Genomic DNA, 23150 nt, shown 5'->3' with positions numbered 1-23150 from the left:
AATCTAACTTTCCTGAGCTCTGTTTCCTATAATAATATATAGTCAGCATTGATTCATATTGTCTCATTTTTAGAGTAATTTCACATTGTCCCTACCTTTGGATGCTCTTCCTAGGCAGTGAAAGATGAATTTAAGGAATAAAACAATGTCCCAAAGACAAGAACTGGATATAGTGCATCTGGTCAATCCCTTATCCATATACCTCATACCCAGTGCTACTGTTACACTGAATGTTTGGTTTTATTTCTCTTTTATACAGTGGTATACTTTGGGGTATAAAGACTAAAATGTCTTTCTTAGACAGCAGGAAGAAAATGACTGCCATTTTTTTAAGGATCACAAAATCCTGACCTCAGTCACATTTATAGTACTTCACATAATCCATAGTCTTATTTTTAAATATTTCTAGGAAGGGATATTACATGTGTTCTCCTGATAAGCCCAATTCTCAGCACCTTTCAGGATGTTCTTCCTTTTATCTATCTAAAATATTCCTTTTTTTTTTTTTTTTTTTTGCAATGCAGTTGAGGTTAAGTGACTTACCTAGAGTCACACAGCTAGTGTCAAGTATCTGAGACCAGATTTGAACTGAGGTCCTCCTGACTCCAGGGCTGGTACTCTATCCCTGTGTCACCTAGTTGCCCTCCCCTTTCTAAAAATAATTTATTTTAAACTTAAATACTAAAACTTAAATACACAATAAGAAAGGAAAAAAGAAGCATTCAAAATGTACAGCAATAAATTTCCACTTCAAGAAAGGCTATATAATAAATATATACATGTTCAGAATTGTGTATCTTTTCTTTGATTCATCGTAAGTTTTCTTTTGTTCTCTTCTGTGCACTTCTTACTGTGTTCTTTTTTTCCTCTTCTCCCTCTCAGAAGGCTACAGTTAAGCATGAACATAGACAGATAGACAAGCAGACAGACAGACAGACAGACAGACAGATGGATAGACAGAGGAGCAGACAGACAGACACAAACATGCATATATACATACATAATATATTAACACATACATATACTTAGATATCTATAATTACATTCATATATAGATATATACATTCATATGCTTCTTCATAAGACCATACTTGCTTGTCCTCTGTTTCTCTGAGGGTGAATAACATCTTCATTGATAAGTCCAAATCTTTCCATATTTTTCTATATCGAAAGTTTTTGTTTTTGTTTTTGTTTTTTTTACTGCAATTAATTTCTCCTTATTTGGCTTCCATTATCATAATTTTCTTATAAACTTTTTAGAGACCTGAAGGTGGTTATTAAATCATTCTTCTGTTTTTCCATCTTTTGACTAATAAACAACATCTTTTAACTTTTCTCAAGGTCCTAATGATCACCTTCATCATTTTTACTTGTATTTTTTACTCTAACTTCTCTACACGGATCTTAAAATGGAGACCTGCACTGACTATAATTCTCTAAAAGGGAGCTTGACTGATATCAACAACAAAGGATTATTGTTTCTGGCCATAGGTTCCCTAAGTGGGCGATACTGGAACAATGGGGGAGGGCTAGTAGACTCAGGTGCAATTGGGGGGCACTGAATAAAAATAAGGGGGTAGAGGCATAAGGAAAGAAGGGAAGCTAGAAAATTTCAAAAAAATCATTCATACATGTTTTATCTGTTGTATAACAGAGTTATAGTCCTAGAGACTGCATTATTTTCCAAATAAACACACAAAATACAAGTTATAACCAATCAGTGATGGTCAAGTCCACCAACAGATCTTAACAAGCAACTGCTGGCAAGTGAGCATGTCGCCATTGTCAGGAAGTCCAGCATGCATGCACAGGAATATGTGTGTAATGACTTGTTTATAATATACTACTATATGGTTATATGATGCAATTCTGCATCATGTCTGGACCTGATAGGCTTGTGAAGGGATGATGCACAGCTAGGGCAATGTTTTTTGTTTTTTTTGTTTTTTGTTTTCATGTCAAACAAAGAAACCTCAGATCGGTATACCACCTAATTGGCCTCATTTAGAGTTGACCCTTCATGAAGGCAGCATCGATAGCTCTTAACAGTACCATTACAAGTGTGTCCATATGTGTTTGTGTATGTATGGTAATACTTTGCATAAAAGTATACGGTAGTGACTACCATCTCCAACAATATTTGTGACAATGGTCCCATTGAAATTGAGACTGAAAAGGAAGGCAGAGGAACATAGCAAGGAGCTGATAGAGAATGCGCTGATAGATCTGCATGACGAGCAACAGCAAGAGGTTGAGGAGGATTTCTCATTTGAAGAGAAGGTTGAGAGGTCAGAGGAATCCCTCATGTCAAGTGAGATTAGGGAGGTTTATCAGATATGGGGAAAAGTGCAAAATTTTGTTGAAAAACATCACCCAAGTAAGGCTGTAGCAATGAGAGTCACAAATATTTTTAATGATAGTGCAACATCACATTTCCATGACATTCAGAAAAAATGTCAAAAACAAGTGTTGTTAAATAGATTCCTAGTCAGAAGTGAATGTGAAGAAAAAAAAATCGGTGAGTCAAAACATGAAAGTGATTCTAAAAACTGAAAAATAAGTGAAGGCAGTCTCACTTTTAGTGAAAGTAGCATAAGAGAGAACACTCCCAACACTGAAATCCCCTATGTTCTCATAGAAGGAGATTCTCCTTCCAAGCAATAACCCTTCCTCCTCCTTCTCCCTCTCATCTACCTTACACCAGCCATGACTCTTCTCAAAGGTAAAGTGCAGGTTAATTTATCTTATTTTCGGTTTATATAGTATACTCATCATTGCTATTGTATTTAAGGAGCACTAGGGACAAAAAAATTATTTAAAAGTATAAATAATTATTTTTATATGAATATTTTTGGAGATGTGATACGAATCATCAGACTTTACATTATTTCCTATGGGAAAATTCCCTTTGAAATATGAACAAATTGCATGATAAACAGAATCTCAGAATGAATTAAATTAGTAACTGAGGTTCTACTGTATATAAATATCTCAGGTATCTATATATAGATGTATATACACACACATATACACTCATACATATATATACATAAGACCATACTATGCCTATTTCCACTTGACGTCTGTTTCTCTGAAGGTGCATAGCATCTCCCTTTATAAGTCCAAGTCTTTCCATGTTTTTTTTTAAATCAACTTGCTTATCAAAGGAATCACATTCTGTCTGAGACTGTCCATGAAAGTCCCCCCCCAATTTAACGCATTCCTTTTATTCTTGCTTTCATGTTTTATTTATACAATAAAATTTTAAATTTAAAATAATCAAAATTATCCAATATACACTTCAACAATGCTCTCACTTTATTATGCAGTTTAAGTTCTGATACTACTAAATCTGCTTCGTTTACATCTTTTTACTCCTGGTTTCTTTAAAGTTACCTACCTTTTGTTCTTCCAAATGAACTTTGCTAATTTTTTTTCTAACTCTAAGATAATTTTTTAGTAATTTAGTTTGGATGTCATATAAATAGACTAGTTACATAAAATTGCAATTTCTAAATTATATTGACTTTCCTTACCTATGAACAATAAATATTACTTTAATTATTTAGTTTTGACTTCATTTGTATAAAAAATGTTTTATGTTTATGTGCAGGTCTGTTTTGGCAGGTACAATCTCAAGTATTTCATACTGTCTCGTTATTTTAAATGATCTAAAACAATATTAATATTGCTGACATACAGTGTAGTTTCCCTATTTTTCTCTTTTGAGTAAATCATTTTAGCTTTAACTTTGAGATAATGATTACTTCCAGTGGATTTTTTACATAATAAATTCTACTTGTAACCTTTATTTTATCTTTGTATCTATCTCTACTTTTCATAGTATTTTTTGAAAGTAATATATGAATGAATTCAAATTTTTAATCTACCAATTTCCATTTTATGGATAAATTCATCCCATTCACCTTCTAAGCTAGAATTATGTACATATTTTCCTCCTTCCTATTTTTCCTCACTATTCTCATCACCCTATTCCTATCCCTCTGCACTCTTCTGCTTTGCTACCTGTTACCTTGTCCTCCTAATTCTTAACCTACCCATTCCTGCAAGAGTCCCTCCCTTATTCTCTCCCCCATGCTATCCCCTTGCCCTCTTATTTCTTTTTAAATTTCAAAGACTTTTATACCCTTCTAAATATATACCCATTCCTGATGAGGGTAAGGTTTCAGCACTAACTGCCTTCCCCGCCAACTAGTTTCTCCTACTAGTATCTCATTTGTATGAGGTATTTGCTCCTTTTTATCCCTCTTCTAGTATTTTTTTTAGAATTACTGTACCATACTCAGCTTAGCCCAAGCCTTTCTTTAAAACTATCCAAATAAAAATGACGATCATAAAAGAATTGTAATACCTTCACATATAAGAAATAAACAATTTGATCTTATTGAGTCCCTTATAATTGGTCCTTAATGTTTACCTTGTATTTCTCCTGGATGTTATATGTCAAATTTCCCTTAAATTCTGCTATTTTTGTCACAAATATATGAAAGAATTTCAGGTCATTAAAAGTACATTTTTTTTTCATTCAGATTTATACTTAGGTTACCCTTGGTCATAATCCCAGCTCTTCTGCTCTATGATATATAATATTCTAAGACCTATGGTCCTTCAATGTAGTAGCTGCTAGGTCTTATGTAATCCTTATTTTAGCTCCACAATATTTCCATTTTTTTTCTCATTGCTTCCAATATTTTCTCCTTAACCTGGGAGCTTTGAAAGCTGGTTATTATATTCCTGTAAGTTTTCATCTCTTGTAGGTGGTGATTGGTGAATTTTTTTTCTATTTCTGCTTTGCCTTATTGTTCTAGAGCTTCAGGGCAATCTTCCTTGAAAATTTCTTATAATATTACATTAAGACTCTTTTTCTTCATGTAATTTTTCAGGTAGTCCAGCTATTCTTATGTAATTTCTCCTCAATCTGTTCTCCAGATCAGTTGTTTGTTTTTCTGATGAGATGTTTTACATTCTCTTCCATTTTTTCATTCTTTTTTATTTGTTCTGTTATTTCTTGATGTCTTAGAACATCATTACCTTCCTCTTCCCCAGTTCTAGTTTTCAAGGAATTATTTTCTTCCTTAAGTTTTTGATTTTCCATTTCAAGTTGGTTGACTTGCTTTTCATAATTTTCTTGATTTTCTTGGAGTGTTTTTTTTCTAATTTTTTCCATAATCTCCCTTAATTGATTTTTAAAGTCCTTTTAAAGTTATTCCAACAACTCTTTTGTGACATTTTTCACTGAAAAAGAAGTGACTTTTCAATTCCATTATCTTCCTCTGAATATGAACCCAGATCTTCTTTGTCCTCTTACTAGCTATCTATGACTGGGTTTTCTCCTTTATGTATTGATTTTTTTTCTTTTATTTTGTTTTTATCAGCTATTAGTGTAATCAAGTTGTAGTCCCAAGGTACAGGAAATGATGTTTCAAGCCTCAGTTCCTTCTGACTGTTATTGTCTAAGGTCTGTCCTGGTACTCAGCCTTGGGCTCTCCTCTCTGCTGCTAACCCATGGATAGAACCCCTAGTCATACTGCCCCACAAATGATCTTACTCCCTGCAGTCCCTTAAGTGTTTTCAAACTACAGCTGATCTTTCTACCCTGGAACTGAAACCAAGGACTCTCTGCTCTTCTGACAGAGCACAGACAATAGGGTCCTCACCCCTCTGCTAGTGCACTCACCAGGTGAGTGCTAGCTCCTTCTCCACCACAGTGGCAGCCCAGGACAAGTCTGATTTGCATAGCTGTGCTTGGTGCTCCTCAAAGTGAAAGTCCTTCAGTCTTCTCCTATTCTGCCATCAGACCCACCCATAGTCCTTAAGATGAAAAATTTTAAGACTGAGGCTGTCTCCCAAACCCAGCTGCCCCTAGGACTTATCATCTGTTGATTCAGAAGAGTTGGCCTGGAGGTATATGCATTTCCTCCAGGTTGGAACTCTGCACCAGGAGGTCAGATATTTCCTGGCGGCCTTCTTAGGTGGTCTTAGAAGAACAATTGCTTTATCCTGACTTCTTTATTTTGGTTGTTCTACATTCCCTCAGAGGCAATGTTCTGTCTTTTACTGTGGAGGAAATCTGAAGAGTCAAAAGTTTTCTGATGTACTCCACCATCTTTCCAGAGTCCTCTCCCACATTCACTTTTTTTTTTTTAACTAATAACAGTGTAGCTCCATTGAATTAGGCGTTATTTATTTATTTTTGCTAGGCGTAGGCAGCAGTGGTAATATTGTTGGCAAGGCCAGTTGGGCAAATATTTTTTCTTACCACAATAGTGCCCATATCTTTTTTACACTGTTAATTAGGGGTTTGAGTGAAGACTTTTGTTTCATTAGTAGGTAGTCTGACTGAACTGCCACAATGTCACAGAACGTCTATGTCTGAAAGAGAGAGGTGGCCAATCTTGTTCAAAGTACCAAAGAATCTCTATGGTCCTTTTGAAATGATGGAGCCCATTATATTATTGAGTTGAAAGGGGTGGGAGAAATGGGAAGAGGGTAGAAGTTTCCCTCAGAAATTTTTTCCAGACCTAGGCCATGTGGACCTAGCCTTTCCCCTACTGCCTGTTCCTAGGGAAAGGCTGGGAAGAACAAAAAAATGCAGGGGCTTCCATATAATGCCTGGCCACCATGAGTGTCCTCCTTTGGTTTCACTCAAGGAAAGGTAGAGATTTTCAACCAGTTTAAGTTAAGAAAGCTTCTACGTCTGGTAGTAATCACGAAAGCCTTGGTCTCCCACTCCTTCTCCCAGAAGAAGACTGCAGAAAGGGAATAGATGAATCTTTTATAGAGCCTGTTCACTACTGGTAATGGTGGTCAAACTACCTCAGAATTTCTGAGGCATAATTGCATGCCAGAATGTGCAGAAATGCAAAGCAGACTGAGTCAAAGAAACTTCCAGCTACATTATTCATTCTAGTCCTGTGGGGAGAAAACTGGAGAAGGGAAGGAGACTTCTGGGATAGAGAAGCTGATGTCCAAATCCCAGGGTTCTTATTCTCTGCAGTCTTAGACCAGGAAAGTTGGAGCTGGGGTTTTCAGAAGAGAATAAAATCACTACAGTCATGTAACCTTGATTCCAGTTGGAGAAGAAAACCCAACTCAAGAGAAAAAACAGTGACCCATTCAAGATAACACATGCTCAAGGGCTAAGTTTTATAACATGCAAAACAATGAAAATGCTGCAGGAGTTTGGATATAGCAGAGGAGTTTGATTTTATGACAGGAGAGAGAAAAGAAAATGTATGTTGATTCAGTTGCCCGTTGTGGCATCTCAACAGACTGGGTGTCATGGTCCTGACAAGCTGCCAAACACATGAGGTCGAGGCAAGTGACCTCAGAAAAGTCATGGCAGGGACATCATCAAGAGCACCTATACAGCTGCTGCCAGGCCTGCTGAGCTGCAGAACTCACAGAGGGACAGAGGCAGGAAGGGCACTGGCATGTGGAGCCGTGTGCCTCAAAGGTCTAAAGATGAAAGGTAACTAAATAAGCAGGCCACAGAACCCCACCAGCCCCTGTTGGCACCCTGCGGCTCTCTCCAATCACTTTTAAAGAGGCATGAGATAAATCACACATAAAGCAACCTAATTTCTGTAATTTAAAAATTCAAATGTTAACCTGTACTCGGTAGAAATAATCACAGGCACAGCTCTTTTTCTTTTTTTCTGCTGAGTCCATCAATAGCTGCTTGTGTAATAAGCCTGGGAAAGTTCTCTTACTCATTGACCACAGATCCTTAAAAACCAAGGTTGGGAGGGCTGGTATATCTGGTATATAAATTAGCTCCAATGGGAAAGATATTTATCCTGAAACATAAACTACTGGCAGTACAACATAGAATAATATTTCCATCTTTATCAGATCCTTCTCTTCTTATTACAAATATAGTCTTATATTAAAAAACTTTGCTTGATTACATGATCCGTTCAAGCTATTATCCTCTTTCTCTCTGCTGAAACAACCAGTTGCTGAAAGAACTGGCAGATTTAATTACTAAGTCACTATCAAATATTTGAAAGATCATGGAAAATAGAAGGGCTACTAACATCTTGCTTTTTTAAAAAGGGAATAGAACTGAGTCTGCACAGACTATAAGTCAATTAATTTGACTTGGATTCCTGGAAAATTTCTAGGACAGATCACTGAAGAGATGATTGAACATTTGAAGAGGGATCTATTGATCATAAAGAGGTTTTAGTATAGACCATACCACACTGAACTTTCTTTTATTTTTTGTGGGGATGGGGCAGAGAGACAGAGATACTAAACAAGTAGACAAAGGGAATGCTGTAGTCTTATTAGCAAAGCTTCTGATAAAAATATCTCATACTATTCTTATGGAGAAGATGGAGACATATGCACTAGATGACAATACAATTAAATGGTTTCAGAACTGGTTTGGCTGGTTGAATGGCTTCAATGAAAGAGCAGTTCTTAAATGGTTCAATGCTAATGTGGCAGTAAATATCCAGTGGGTACTTCAAGGATGCCATGTTACTGTGTGCTGTTTAATATTTTTATCCATGACTCGGATAAAATCAAGGATGCCACACTCATCAAATTCTTAGACAGCACAAAACTCAGAGAGAGAGGTAATACACTGGATGACAGAGTCAGGATCCAAAAAAAAAAAAAAAAAAGATCTTGACAAGTTAAAGCACTGACCTGAGTCTGGTAAAATAAAGTTCAATAAGGAATAAATGTAAAGTCTTACATGTGGTTGCAAAAAAATTAACTTCATAAATACAAGATATCACAAGCATAGCTTATGTAGCTCTGGAACTATTCTATATAAAGTTCATCTGTGGTACACAGCAAATCGTAGCTTTTTTCTGCTAAGGACAACACCAATTATGCTACATATAGAATAAGATTTATGGAAGAAATCAATTCTTAACTAAGAAACTAAATGGGACTAGAATTAGGATTAGTTATTTCTGCATAAATCACTAGATGATACAATACAGATTTCAGATGAATGGGTAACCTATAATAAGAAACATTTCACAGTTCATTTCCTATTACCTATACTTCTAACAGAAAAGAGCACGTAAGGAACTTTGTCATTATTGGCCCTCATATTTTAATACTCTAACTAAAAACATGAACTGAGAAGATAGAAGAAAGATAGGAGTCACATTCATTACAAATAATGTGGAAAGGTAATGTAAGATCTACAGAAGAACTATAACTTTGAAAAACATGACTGTTTAAAGTACATGCCAAATTTTGTGTTTGAGATTTTCCTATTTGTTTTTTTAAATCTGAAAAAGTAATCATTCTAAAAAGGACTCTATAGCAGTGAGAAAGTCAGAATTAAAGAAAAATCAACAGTTCAAAAATATTTGTTATTACAAAAATAATACCTATTAAAGCGTTCTTAGATCTTTTTGTTTATTATCTACATAGTAAATTTTCATTTTTTTCTATTCTCTAAAAATCAAGAAAATTACCCGCCTACATTACAATGAGCACTATGAGTCATTCTTTGGAGGTTGAATGAAATATACAAGAAAGAACCGGATGATAAAATATATATCGTACAGGAATTAGATTAAAGCTTAAGGTGATACTTTTTGATTTACGCATAAAGCATATCCTAAACTAATTACAGTTATATGCCAGTTGGCAAAACATTTTGATTCCAAATTCCATTTTGTATAGTTACATGAGTTGTACAAAATTCACCTTCTTATATACCTTGAGGACTCAGTGCACACTGAATCAGTCAATAAAGTATTTATTCAGTACTTACTAAGTGCCAAGCACTGTGCTAAGGTCTGAGGATGCAAAGACAGTAAAAACAAACAAAACAGTGCTTTCCCTCAAGTAGTTTACATTCTGCTAAGCATAACTTGGTAAATTCTTCATAGATAGTCAATACACACATGTAATGATATTACAGGATCATACTACAATAATTATAATGTGTATATGATTATTCGAAGGAATATATGTAGGTAACATGTATTTGAGGTGAAGGACAAGGTATAAAAGTAGTCTCATCTACCCCAAATTAATCCCCAATCATACCTCACATATTTATGTGATCATCCAGATGTGTATGAAATATAGAGGCAATGAAAATCAAGGTTAAAAAGTCAGAAAGTGAAGAAAAAAGCTCATAGGAATGGTTTGTACCTATTCAGAAATGAAACACAACAATTATAGTAGTCAAGAAAATAATTCTGCCCCTTGATTTCCCTCTTCCCACCTACCTTCAAGGAACAATCTAACCTGACATATGCTACTCTGAAAAAAAAGTGCAATTATTAAATCCTTCCTGTCTTCATCCTATCAAGCTTTTCTAAAGTCATTCCATAACTGATTAAGTGAACCAATTATCATGCAGGTGGGTGGGTGTACAGGGTGTGTTAATGTCTCTTAACTGAGCTACACAGCCCTTCAAAACACAGCAAATTTCTCATGCCCAAACATGCACGTCTACTAAAAACAAGTCAAGTGAGTCACTCATGACCCTTCAGAAAATGTTTTCTCTGCTTGCCATAACAGTTTAACTCAAGAGTAAACTGTTTCAGCTCTGGTTCAAGGCAATCTCTGGCTAGGTCTTACCATACACACTAGAATCAAGAAAATCCATGGTTAAAAAACACACATTAGTAGATTGAAGCAGTCCATGCAGAAAGGTGAATGGCTGAATTGGTTATGATGACTCACCAACCTTCTCATCCCTAGAGGCAGCTGTCTCTCTCTAGATCAGAGGGAAGCAACCTGGCTGACCAGAACTTTGTATTGTCATAGCTCGGGCAACACCTAACATATGAACAAAAGGACTTCAGTCTTCAAAATACTTAAAGTTAACACTTCATTAACAAGTAACTAAAAAAAGATTATTTGAACTCCTCAAAATTACATATGTCATGGCATCAATGAAACTGATAAACAGATCCAACAATCACCAGAAGGAAAGGACTAGTATAGCATGTGATTGATAGCCAGGAGGATCACCTGAGGGACAGGGTGAATGCTCTAAATACTTTTTCAATTTTTATTATTATTCTTTTTGGCAATCATCTTTTAAACCATGTGAAAATTTCCATTCTGTTCCCTTCTCAATTCCCCATCCTGTTTCCTGCTCTTACTGTTTATTGTTCTAAAATATTCCTTCCTCTCAACAGGTTTTAGTTTATAGAAGTGAGGTAGGTTTCTTGAGCTATGCTACAGAAAGTGTTACATAAATCCCAGGTCATAATAATGTAAAAGAATGGTCAAAACACAAATGAAAAATCATTTATAATTCTCTCCCCTACCTCTGCAAGCATTCTTTATTGCTTACATATATTTTGTTTTCCCTTATTATACCATATCTATATTAAAATAATCTAAATCAAAAGATGATGACAAATTGAACTATTCCATATTCAGTTACTCTGTATTACTTTATTACAATCTTTTGTTACCCTTAATAGTTATTATTATTAATTAATTACATTAATTAATTGAAAGATGACAAGAAATTGCACTATTCTCCATTATTTTACTTTGTATCATAATCAAGCATGGCATAGTGTTGGGTAGTGTAGAAAGAATGATGGATTTGAAGTCAGAGGATATAAATTCAAATTCTGATTCTTCCACTAACAACCTGTATGACCTTGAAGAAGTCACTTAATCTTTTTGAGCCTTAGTTTCCTTGCCACATCTGTAAAATGGGAGGATTGGATTAAAGAGCCTTTAAGGTTCTTTTCATTTTTAAATCTGTGATCCTAAAGGATCAATTGTAATATTTCATTTGAGAGAAAAGTTGCTCCTCCATTTAAACAATAAGTACAATTATATCATCCATGTCATCATATAGTAATTCTAAATACATTAACATGTATCTGGATGCAAAAAACAAAAAAAAATGAAGTTCTATAATTCCTTAAATTACTATAATCACCTTCTGGTTTCTGTTACAAAGCAATATTTTACAAAGCATTTCTCTGCCCCTAATAAAGAAACCAAAATCTTCAAGGGACAATTTTTTTTAAAGGAAACCTCTTAACAATGCAATTTTGCAATCACAGTAAACTTATGAGTATAAAAATAACTACCCATAGCTTCTCTTTCCCTTCATTTTATGAATTTACACAGCAAATCTTACACCAATTAGACTTGAAATATGCCTGCTATAGAAGTACTCCTGAAAATAGAAATTGCTTTGTCTTCACACTCTTTCAAGAAACAAATTTTCAGCATTCCAGGAACCTTCAGAATAAAGGGCTACCAAGTCACACACACACATAAAAAATGATACCTATGTGAATCAATATTCACATATGATAGTTTTGACAGATGTAACCATTCTTGCCAATATTATGAAAAAAAATTTCTCAATTCCATATCACTATTTTATACTAAAAGGAATCTTTTTTTCCAAATCTATTTTGATATGTTTCTTTCTAAAATGACTTAAGACTATCACGAATATACCTCAGTACTTCAAATAAAAAAATACTAACCAGAGAAAGCATCACAGTTTTATAAAGTTTAATATTAAAATTTTTAAACTGCTTTCCCAGTATTATGAATTATATTAACCTAAAAAGTTTCAGTAACACTTTGTTTCTACAGTTCATAAATTTATAAAGAAAAAATCTTTACCATGAAAACAATCCTAAATGATAACAAGATTCAAATTACACAAAATGACTAATGTTGGATCCAGAAAACTGATAGTGATATACTTCTTTTCCCAATTTAGATCGCTGCCCATCCTGCCAGTCACAATGGCTTGTGCTGAACTGATTTTCTTTGATATGAGTGAGTTTAAGGGTTGGGACTTGGGAAAAAGTACTGGCAGTGTTGTAAAAAATAAGAAGCATCAATAATGCAATTAAGAAAAATAAAAATCATTAATAGTTTTGGAAAAACGTAAACATACCCTGTCAAAGAGTGCAAAAAGCTGTCTCAGAACATCTGAAACGGGCAGTTTTAGATACTCTGCAAACTCTTCAATTCCAATTCTTCCTCCTTTTGTAGCTGTGGCAATAGTAGCATATTCATCCAAATGTTTACGAATACCTTCCCAATCTAATCTAAATGGGAAAAGGTATAGAAATAATTGAGGAGAAAATAAATAATTAAAGAGTAGTCAAAAAGTCATCAGAAAGATTAAGTATGAATATAAAACATACATACAGTTTACATATAATACTTTTAAAAGGTTGAACTGAAATAAAATCATTTTAATTTATGTAAGAAGATATTACTAAAAATAATGGTCCTTTGTACTAGTACTTTGAAAGGACAAAAATAATGGAGATGAATCAATTGCTGGGGAGAGTGATAACATGAAGGAAGCAAAATTAAATCTATATATCAGCTGCTTAGTAAGTTAACATTATTTTTCTGAGTGTCATGCCCAGTGCATCTGAGGAGTATTCACTGAGTAAACGCACAGAAGCCAAATAAGATATAATCCCTGTCCTTGAAGAGCTTACAATTATTTAGAGATAGAGAGCTTCCACAAATGAAATGCCATTTAGCAGAGCAAAATCTGGTAATTCAGAAATCCATTAGATGCTATCTGGTTTCCTAAAGTTATGAATAAAAATATAAATATTAGAATTCATAAAAATTAGAACAAAACAGTAGTAAACATACTGTGCATTACAAAACAAATCCTGACTTTGCCTTGAAAGAATGAAAAAGTGAATTAACATATTTCTTCTGTATCTGATTTCTCTATCTGACCTTTCTAAAGCTGCTGAAAAACTGTGAGTATCACGACAAAAACAATCAGCCAAATAGTTCTATTTCTCATATGGGAAAAATACCATATTTTTTGTAAGAGTTATCACCAGTATATTAAATCCTAACATTGAACTTTGATATTAGACTCAGTTGTAGAGCTCCTTCCTAGAGGTGATGTCAGTTCTTGTATACATTAAACTAGATTTTTTTTGTTTTATTTTTTCAGGAGACTGGAAATCCCACAAATTCATAATAGCTACTGGCCAGTTAAGTGGCACCATGCATAGAGTGGCAAGTCTGAAGTCAGGAAGACTCATTTTTGTGAGTTCAAATCCAGTTTCAGACACTTGCTAGCTTTGTGACTCTGGGCAAGTCACTTAACCCTGTTTGCCTCAGTTCCTCATCTCTAAAATGAACTGGAGAAGGAAATGGCAAACCACTCCAATATTTTTGCCAAGAACAGTCCAAATGGGGTAACAAGGAGTCTGAAAGACTGAAACAAAGTAATGGCCATTACATGCAATATAAACCATAACAAACTGGGTGTACAGTAATTATGTTTCTCAAGCTAAATGGTTCAGATACAAACTCTAAATGACTTAGACTTGGACTCAAGACCATAAAGAGGTGTTTTTGTCTGTACTTATGTCTTTCATCTTCTTTTGGACTGTAAGGTTCAAAGAAATAGATTATCGTTGGGGTTGTTACGCAAGTAGTTTATTGCAAGTATATAAAAAAGAAGAGGTAGTCAGAAAATAATATGGTAGGGTAGAAAGAATCTAGGAGGCCACAAACTTGAATTCTAGCTATGGTTTTGCCATTGACTCAAAGGGTGACCTTATGCAAATTGCTATAGGATTCTCATCTGGAATATGAGCAGCTAGACTGAATAATGAGCAGCTTTGAGGTGCAGTAGGTAGTGTTAGACTTGGAGTCAGGAAGACTCATCTTCCTGAGTTCAAATCTGATCTCAGACACTTACTAGCTATGTGACCCTGGGCAAGTCACTTATCCCTATCTGCCTCAGTTTCCTCAGCTATAAAATGAACTGGAGAAGGAAATGGTCAACCACTCCAGTATCTTTACCAAGAAAACCTCAAGTGGGGTCATGAAGAGTCAGACAGTATTGAAATGACACAAGACAGAATGATCCTGTAATATTTCTGATTATCAAGAATCACTTAATGCTAAAACAAGTCAATAAGTTCTGTAGGGCTTTGGTAACATCTTAATACATTCTTCTGCACATATAATGATAATACTACTGACCCATCATTAGAAATTCATTCATATGCCATGAAATTATCTCTAAGAGTAAGAATGAGTTTATCCTTATGCAGACATACTATTTTTAAATTCCCCTTTTGACCATATCCATTAAGACATGTAATTATAGAAGAGAAAAAGTAGATGATATATTAGGAATCAAATCTGCAAACTTGCTTGACTAGCCCAACGTAAGTCAACTTTGGAACTCTAAATATGAAAATTGAATAACTGAAAGAAAATTCTTCAGAATCTCATAGATACATATGCAATGAAAACACAGTATTCAATTCAAAATATGTACTTACTTCAATTTCTGGCTAATTTTAGTAAATTCCACCAAACCAGCTTCCATAGGCAATGTCAGTTGTCCAGCTGAAATCATCAGTCTGCAATCTTCGTAAGTGTGGTCTGTAACAGGCACTCCCAGAGCACTAAAAAAATGTTAAACATTGATTTTCAAATAGTTTTTCAAATGATGATTGTTTATTAGGCTTGCATTGATCAGGCGACAACACAGAATGGAAGAGCATTTACTATTATTTATAATTATAGCTTTGACTTTCTTCTTGCCAAAGAGTCCAATTGTTACTACTTAATCACTGAACTTCCTTTTTTATTGATTTAATCCCTACATGGTTGCGTCTGTGTAACTCAGATTTTTTTTAAGCACAGGTGATTGAAATAAAACTAGAAATCAAGAGTGTGAGCTATGTCTCATCACAACTCTAATATTAACTGGCAGAATGATTGAGAAAGTCACTTAATCCCTCAGGATTTTCGATTCTTCATCTGTAAAACAAGAATAATAACATCTGCTCTTCCTGTTTGAGAGGATTATTTTGAAGACCAAGTAATGAAATGGAGTAAAGCATTTATCTCAATTATGGAAGTGAAATGAATTTTTTTACCTATTCAATGAATAGAAGGAATTATTAAGAATAAAATATTGACCAAAATAGTATTTAAACATTTTGTAAAACAAAAAATATATTTAAAAAATAAAGGACTAGTGGAAACACTGATGTGGGTTTATAAAATCTTGGCATTAAAATATATGAAGAACTTTATAATATTTAAAAGTAATCCCTATTAAATGGATAATGGACCTGAAAGAATTTCCATTATTAGTAATAGTCACTTGAAAAAAAGGTTCAGTTTTTCTAACAGTAAAAAGATAGGTGCAACTTCCATATTCTCTTGCCCCTCCCATTCATTAAATACTTTCCACCAATCAAAAAAAAAGTGGCAGAAATAATGGAAAGCAACAAAACTCAATGCTAATTGGGTTGTGGAGAAAAAATAATATGCTCAGTCATTGCTGATGAAAACTCACAAACCTATAAATTCTTTCTGGAGAGTAATTTGGCAATATTCAATAAAAGTTATAAAAATACTTGAAACCTCTGACTCGATACTGCCATTGTTGGGAACGTAGCTTAAAAGTATCATCAAAAACAAAGGAAAATAATTATCTTTTCACAGATTTTCATTACATCCTTATTTGTAATATAAATGAATAAATAAATTTGTAATTAGTAATTACAAAAAAAGGAAGAAATCTAAAATCCAACAAAAGAAGAATGATTAAATAAGCTGTGGTACATGAGTGAATGGAATACTCAATTAATACTAAAACTATAAAAAAGTTCTTGGAAGATTTTCATAAAATAATATAAAGTAAAGAAATAGAAACAAAGGAAAGGAGCATACAGTAATTATAACCAAAAAAGTGGGTGAGGTTTGAACAAAGATTTGTGATGACTAACAAGATATTATATTATGCAATGGATTTTAGTTGGGTTCAGACCCTTTGATTTAACTAGTACAGAAATGTCATATGGAGGAAATATCATCTACCAAAAGAGGACAGTGTCTCTCTTAGAGACTTGTCTGGGACTATACTAAAATGTAAAGTGACTTGCCCAGAGTCACAGTCAATATATCTAAATCAGATACATTGAATCAGATCTTTCTTACTCTGACACTGGTTCTCTAATCCACCATGTCACGCTGCCTCTCATAATGAAATCAATTAATTTCAAATGCTTTTTTTAAAAGATGCTAAGCAAGTTAAATTAGTTATACTGATGTTTGATATTAAATTTATAATGAATTACTCAGTTAAAATTATTTTAAAATTCAAATAGCATGAAAAAGTTTACAAATATAATACTATAAACAAATACCCTAGAGAAAGGATAATAAATGAGAATGCCAAATTACTCTGAAATAAATAGGGGGGAAAACCACTCTTTAAAAATGTGTAGAGAAAAAAGAAATATAAGGCATAAGTTTATATATCCTTGTTACAAATATATGAAAGAGTAACTTTTATTAATTGTTTTTGTTTAAGCATACTTATTTGATATAGATTCAATTTTTTTTTCTTTGTTTCTGAGCATAAAGTTAGCATGAGGAGACAAGGAATAAAACAGATAAAGTCATGAAAGAAGGTTTTGAAGAAAAGAACTGAAGTATAAGTTGTTGCTCTGTTTAAAATACAAATGCATACATATACTAGTCAAGAAAGCTATTGTGAGAAATGTTTGTCAAATATTCTTACAATCTTCCTCCACCCTACTCCCAAAGTCACACAGTTATAATTCTTGCCAAAACAATACTGTTATTATCTAGAGTCTGATGAGATATAGCTGAAGTCAGACAAAAAAATTCCTCATTATTTTTTCCTTTTTTATGTTATAATAGTTATATATATATATATATAATATATACATATGTATTTGCTATATTGATGCCTTTTTACATCACAGTGACTGCTTTATATCCACACCTACCAATCACCAATGGACTCTTTTGTAACAAAGACAAAGCTAAGCAAAACTGATTGACCAAAGGACTCTATTGGACTGACTGCAGTGGTCATATCCTGCATCCAGGATATATCTAGGATAAATCTTGATATAGCTATCAAGAAAAGGGAAAGTTACATATTTCACCATCTCTTCTCTAGGACTACGATTAAGCATTGCAATTAATCCAAATTTGACTTCCTTAAAGAGTTGTTTGCCTTTACATTATCGTGATAGATAAATAGATAGATAGATAGGTAGATAGATAACAGATAGATGGATAGACAGAGATATATTTCTCCTGGTTTTTCTTTCTTTGCGTTGTATTAGCTCATCCAAATTTTTCCATGTTACTCTGAACACAGCAAATCTCCTGTATCTTCGGGCACTAAAAACATTCCATTATATTCATATACCACAATTTATTAGGTGGAAATTTATACCCATATATATATATATATATGTATACATATATGCACATCTATATAAAGTAATATATACTTAATCAATATATACCCACTTTGAGCAAAGTAAAAAGTCTGTGGTTTTTTCCTACCACAAAAAAAAGTACTATTATGATTATTTTGGTTTATAAAGACCCATTATTTCTGTCTTTGACCTCTTCTTTAGACAACATGCCAAAAGTGAGGCTGTTGGAAAATTCAGTTTTCCAATGGTTGTGCCAATGCACTGCTCCACTAAACATGAATTAGTGTACCAGTCTTCCTGCAGCTCTTCCAACATTGACTCTTACCATCTTTGAGTATCTTTGCCAGCTTGAAGGATATGAAAGGTAACCACTGAGTGGTTACAATTCTCTTATTAGAAATCTGGAACTTTTTTTTTTTATATGACTTGTTGAAAATTTCCATTCTTTCTCTGCAAACTATCCCTATTTTTTACCCCTTTTTTATTAGATGTTAGTCTTATATAATTGTTTTGATTCCCTATATATCTAGAGAGCAAATTTTTATCAAAGATATTTGTGCATATGCTTTCCTTGCTTTCTCTTCTTCTAAAGGAAGTGGTACAGTAGTTGTTGTTGGACTTGTTAGGAAGACTTCAGCTAAATACTGCCTCTGACAATTACTAACTCTGTCACTCTCATCAAGACACTGAACTTCTCTCAGCCTTATTTTCCTCATGTGTAAAATGGGGATAACAATAGTACCTAGAAAAGTGTTATACAAATCAAATTAACTAATATGTAGAGTGTACTGCAAACATTAAAGCTAGTTTAAATATCATAATATAAGTTTTAATCATTCAATTTAATTAATTAATTTGTAATTTTAAAATAATTTTAAATTAATTTAAAATAACTTTTAAAAATAACTTAATCTAATTAATTAATGATATAACCTTTAATATAATAACAAATAAAGTTATTTTTTCTAGCCATACAGATTTTGTTTATTCAAATAGCTTTTTAAATTGTATGAAACTGAAATTATCTATTCTATCTTCTAAGATCACTTCTATTTATTTGCTTAAGAATTTGTTCCTTAACCAAAGTTATAAAAGGTACCTTCTAGCTTTCTCCTTTAATCCTGTTGTGATATTGTATCACTTAACAAATTTAAATTTTGGACTTTCATTTTTCACAAAGGGGACTCCTCGAGTCTCCTGTGCACAGGGGAAAAAAAATTGTTGACAAGGACTTTCAAGGGTTTGAAATAGGGATGTATTCTTTTGTGGGATTTTCTCCTTTACATAAATAAAGTAGTACCCAGATAATTCAGCACTTGATTGAATGAGCAGAACTGAAATTATTCTAGTGGACATTTTAGGCTGTGAAATGATATCTAATGAGATAATAAATAGAAAGTGCTTTGCAACCCTTAAAGCCCTATTTAAATGTTAGTTATTATTAGCTCTTTTAGCTGAAAGGATACATTTGTTCCATAGGATCGTAATTTCCAATTGCTGAATTTATGGCTGTTATCTTAGATTTTTGTCTCCTTGGTTCTACAGCCTATACTACTGTAGCATTTTCTCTGAGCTTCCAATAATGTAATGAATACCCTCGCAGACCATCTAGAAATGTTGGTCTCAAATAACCATAGGACACACTGTCTTGAAAAATAGCTCATCTGATGTTCACCCCAAGCAGTGGCATAACAGAGCCAACTCCAATTATTACATTTTCAGTATGAGCATTTACACTTCAGAAATTAGCAAATGCCAGAAATCAGGGCTTGATATATTGTTTTATTGATTGTCTAGACTTTAGAAAGTGCTAGATAAAATGTTAATAATGTAGATTAAACTTAAAAGTATGCTCTGTATGCTTAATTTTTTTACGTAGAGTTAGTTGTTAAAAATTTATCAACATAGCCACAGACCTATTATTGAGATTTATGGGCTTTTGATAATACAGTCAAAGAGTTAATATCATTGGGACACCGAAAAGTCTGACAAAGACTGATGACCATGCAGGGGAAAATATAGAATGTCTTATTTTAACTCACTCTACAGTCATTCTGAAGAATAAAGGACCATTTGAGAAAAACACCATGTAAACGGAGGATGCCTAAATGATACTTTGCTTCATATTTCAAATCCTTTAGTACCCAAAGACTTAGAATTAAAAGGGATCTTTAAATTCTTCTAGTCTAAAGTACTGATTTTATAAACAAGGAAATGGAAGTCCAAAAAGCTACGGTCACGTTGGTTGAAGACATCAAAGCTGGGAAGTGCAACCATGTTTTCAGAATCCAAATGCAACAAACGTTCTTCTCCCTGCTGGCCTCAAGCTTTGCATGGACACTTACTTTGCCATGATGTTCCGGACATGACTGGCAAAAAGAATGGGATCGCTTTTTTCTTCATCATCAGGAACGTGAACAGGCATAAACTGAAAGATAAATTTCAGTAAGGAAAATTACAAAGGCTTAGAACCATTGTCAACAGCTATCTTGTTATATTACTGGTTCGTAGTCATTTTTGTTTATTTGCTTCAGTCCAGTCTTTCCATTTCTTCCATTTGGAAACATCATTTTCATCATTTGACTTTCTTCTCAGACATTTCTTTTTCTCAAATTCTGTGCTTTCTACTCATTCATTCAGTAAATATTTACTGTGTTGTGATCATGGAATAAATATTGAATGAGGGGATTCAGGATGAAGTCATTTGTTTTGTTTTGTTTTTTTTTTTAAGAATAGGTTTAAAGAGCACAAGACCAGTTGCAAGTGATTATGGTTATGGTATGGCTATGCTAGTGAACAGATGATATGTTGTGGAGATGGAGGCACTGTGCTGAAAGAATGGTAAAAGAAGTATCCATAAATTACTGAGTATGCATTAACAGAAAGAACAACAGAATGAGTTAAGAAACCCGCTTAAGTCTCAAGTGGAATATAAATGTGAGCCATTTTTATTATGTTGAAACCAATGTATATAATAGCAGATGAGGCAGAAAGGAAGACTGATTGATTAGAGGCTAAAGTACTTGAGGAAAATGAGGGAGTTCTAGCAATATGGCAGGAAGTAGTGATAAAGATAAGGGAAAGGTTATGCAAATGGATAGCATAGACTTGTAAAGGAAAGATGAAGTTGAGATTAAAACAATTTTTTGAAGCAGGCATTCTTAATATATAGTCAATGGATTTGTTTGTTTGTTTTAATAACTGCATTTCAATAGAATTGGTTTCTTTTGCAAGCCTATATATTTTTATTTTATGCACCTAAAACATTATTCTCAGGAGTCCATAGACTTTACCACACTGCCAAAGGATAGACTCCATGCACAAAAAAAGGTTAAAGAATCTCTAGTCTGGAGGGATATTGGGGAACAAAAAGATATTTATCCTCTTCCTTCTTGTTCTGTGAGGAAAGAAGAATGGAAGAAGTGGTCTCTCTGGGAAAGGACCAAAAGGAATTCACTGGTATCAGGGAAAAGATAGCTTTTAGGTTTTTTTGGTTTTTTTTTTTTTTTAATTTAAACTGTCATTACTTTTACTTATATGACTTTCCAGAGTCAGAGAAAAACAGAATCAGAAGGGGACTTAGAGAACATATTTTCCAACCCCTTCATTTTGTAGTGAGGAAACTGAGATCAAAAGAGGGGCCATAATTTGTGAAAGATCAAATAGCTAGTTAATGGCAAATTCAGGATGACAGCTCAGCTCTCTTGACTCTGAGTCCAATGATGTTTCCATTAAATCATATTGCCTCCCTAGTACTAATTGCCCAGATTTTACTGCCATAGTGCTAGCATTTATACAGTGCTTTAAGATTTGCAAAATGTTTTTACAAATAGTAGAACATTTGATCCTCGCAACCATCATGAGAGCGTGGTACTACTATTATTCCAATTTTACACATGAGGAAATGCAGGTAGATAGATGTTAAGTGACAAACTCAAGAAGCTTACATTCTAATAAGAGAGATGATCTATACATATATAGGCATATATGTAATATCCACCATGCCACCATACGAGAAAGTATAAGACAGACTTTTTTTTTGAAAGGTTAGCTTCATTACTCTTCGGTACTATTAACTTCAGCACACATTTCTTTGTGTTTCTATAAATTAAGCCACTAGGGGTCTCCAAATCTCCCAAATATAGCCAACATAGCAATCAAACTAGCTTTCCTTTTTTAAATATATTTTTATTTCATTCATTAAATATTTCCGAATTATATATAAAAATTCACTAAAAATTAGCAATTATTTATTTAAAATTTGGAATTCCAAATTTTCTCCCTCCTTCCCACCTTTTAAGAAGAAAATCAATATGATATTAATTACATATGTGAAGTCATGTAAAACACTTCTATGTTAACCATCTTACAAGGAAAATACATACACAAAAAGAAAAACAAAGCAGTTTTTTAAAGTATGTTGCAACTGTGCTCCAAACTCAGGCTTTATCTGTTCTCTTCCTGAAGGTGGATAATATTTTTCATCCATTCCTTTGGAATTGTCTTGGATCATTATGTTGACCAGAATAGCTAAGTCTTTCACAGTCAATCATTGTTACAATGTTGTTGTTACTGTGTACAACTCTCTCCCGGTCCTGCTCTTTTCACTTCAACTAGCTTTTCAACTAAATACTTCCAAAGACTACTGATATTTTCTTGTAGCTTACACTACTTGAATCTATCATGATTCCTCTGTAATGAAATCCAAGAAAACTACCTAAAATAAAATCTTAACAATACTATAAAATGATAAAAAAAAATTAAATGACTTGTATTTGCAAATGCTGGAATGACTAGTTATACTCAATGTCACATAAATAAAATAGCTATATAGTGTTCTCTCTTATATGTACTCAGGCACACTTTGCACTAAAACATTGCCTAAGGAAACATTTAGTACAATATTAGCATGATATAATTTAGTTAGGT

General features: G+C 33.5%; 1 protein-coding gene across 2 annotated transcripts in view; it reads right to left on the bottom strand.

The window, feature by feature from the left end:
* Window positions 1-23150, bottom strand: part of LPCAT2 (lysophosphatidylcholine acyltransferase 2) — a 78948-nt gene that overhangs the window by 20866 nt on the left and 34932 nt on the right. For both annotated transcript variants that reach the window (XM_072632246.1, XM_072632245.1), the window contains exons 9-11: window positions 20567-20649; window positions 15288-15413; window positions 12902-13055 (exon numbers count right to left, since the gene is read on the bottom strand). In XM_072632246.1, the coding sequence (XP_072488347.1) occupies window positions 12902-13055; window positions 15288-15413; window positions 20567-20649 (363 nt within the window). The remainder of the gene's footprint in view (window positions 1-12901; window positions 13056-15287; window positions 15414-20566; window positions 20650-23150) is intronic.

This window comes from Notamacropus eugenii, chromosome 1 (genome assembly GCF_028372415.1).
Source record: "Notamacropus eugenii isolate mMacEug1 chromosome 1, mMacEug1.pri_v2, whole genome shotgun sequence".
NCBI classification, from domain to species: Eukaryota; Metazoa; Chordata; class Mammalia; order Diprotodontia; family Macropodidae; genus Notamacropus; species Notamacropus eugenii.
Note: the sequence above shows the minus strand (reverse complement) of the source record. Positions and strands in the feature narration are given on the sequence as shown.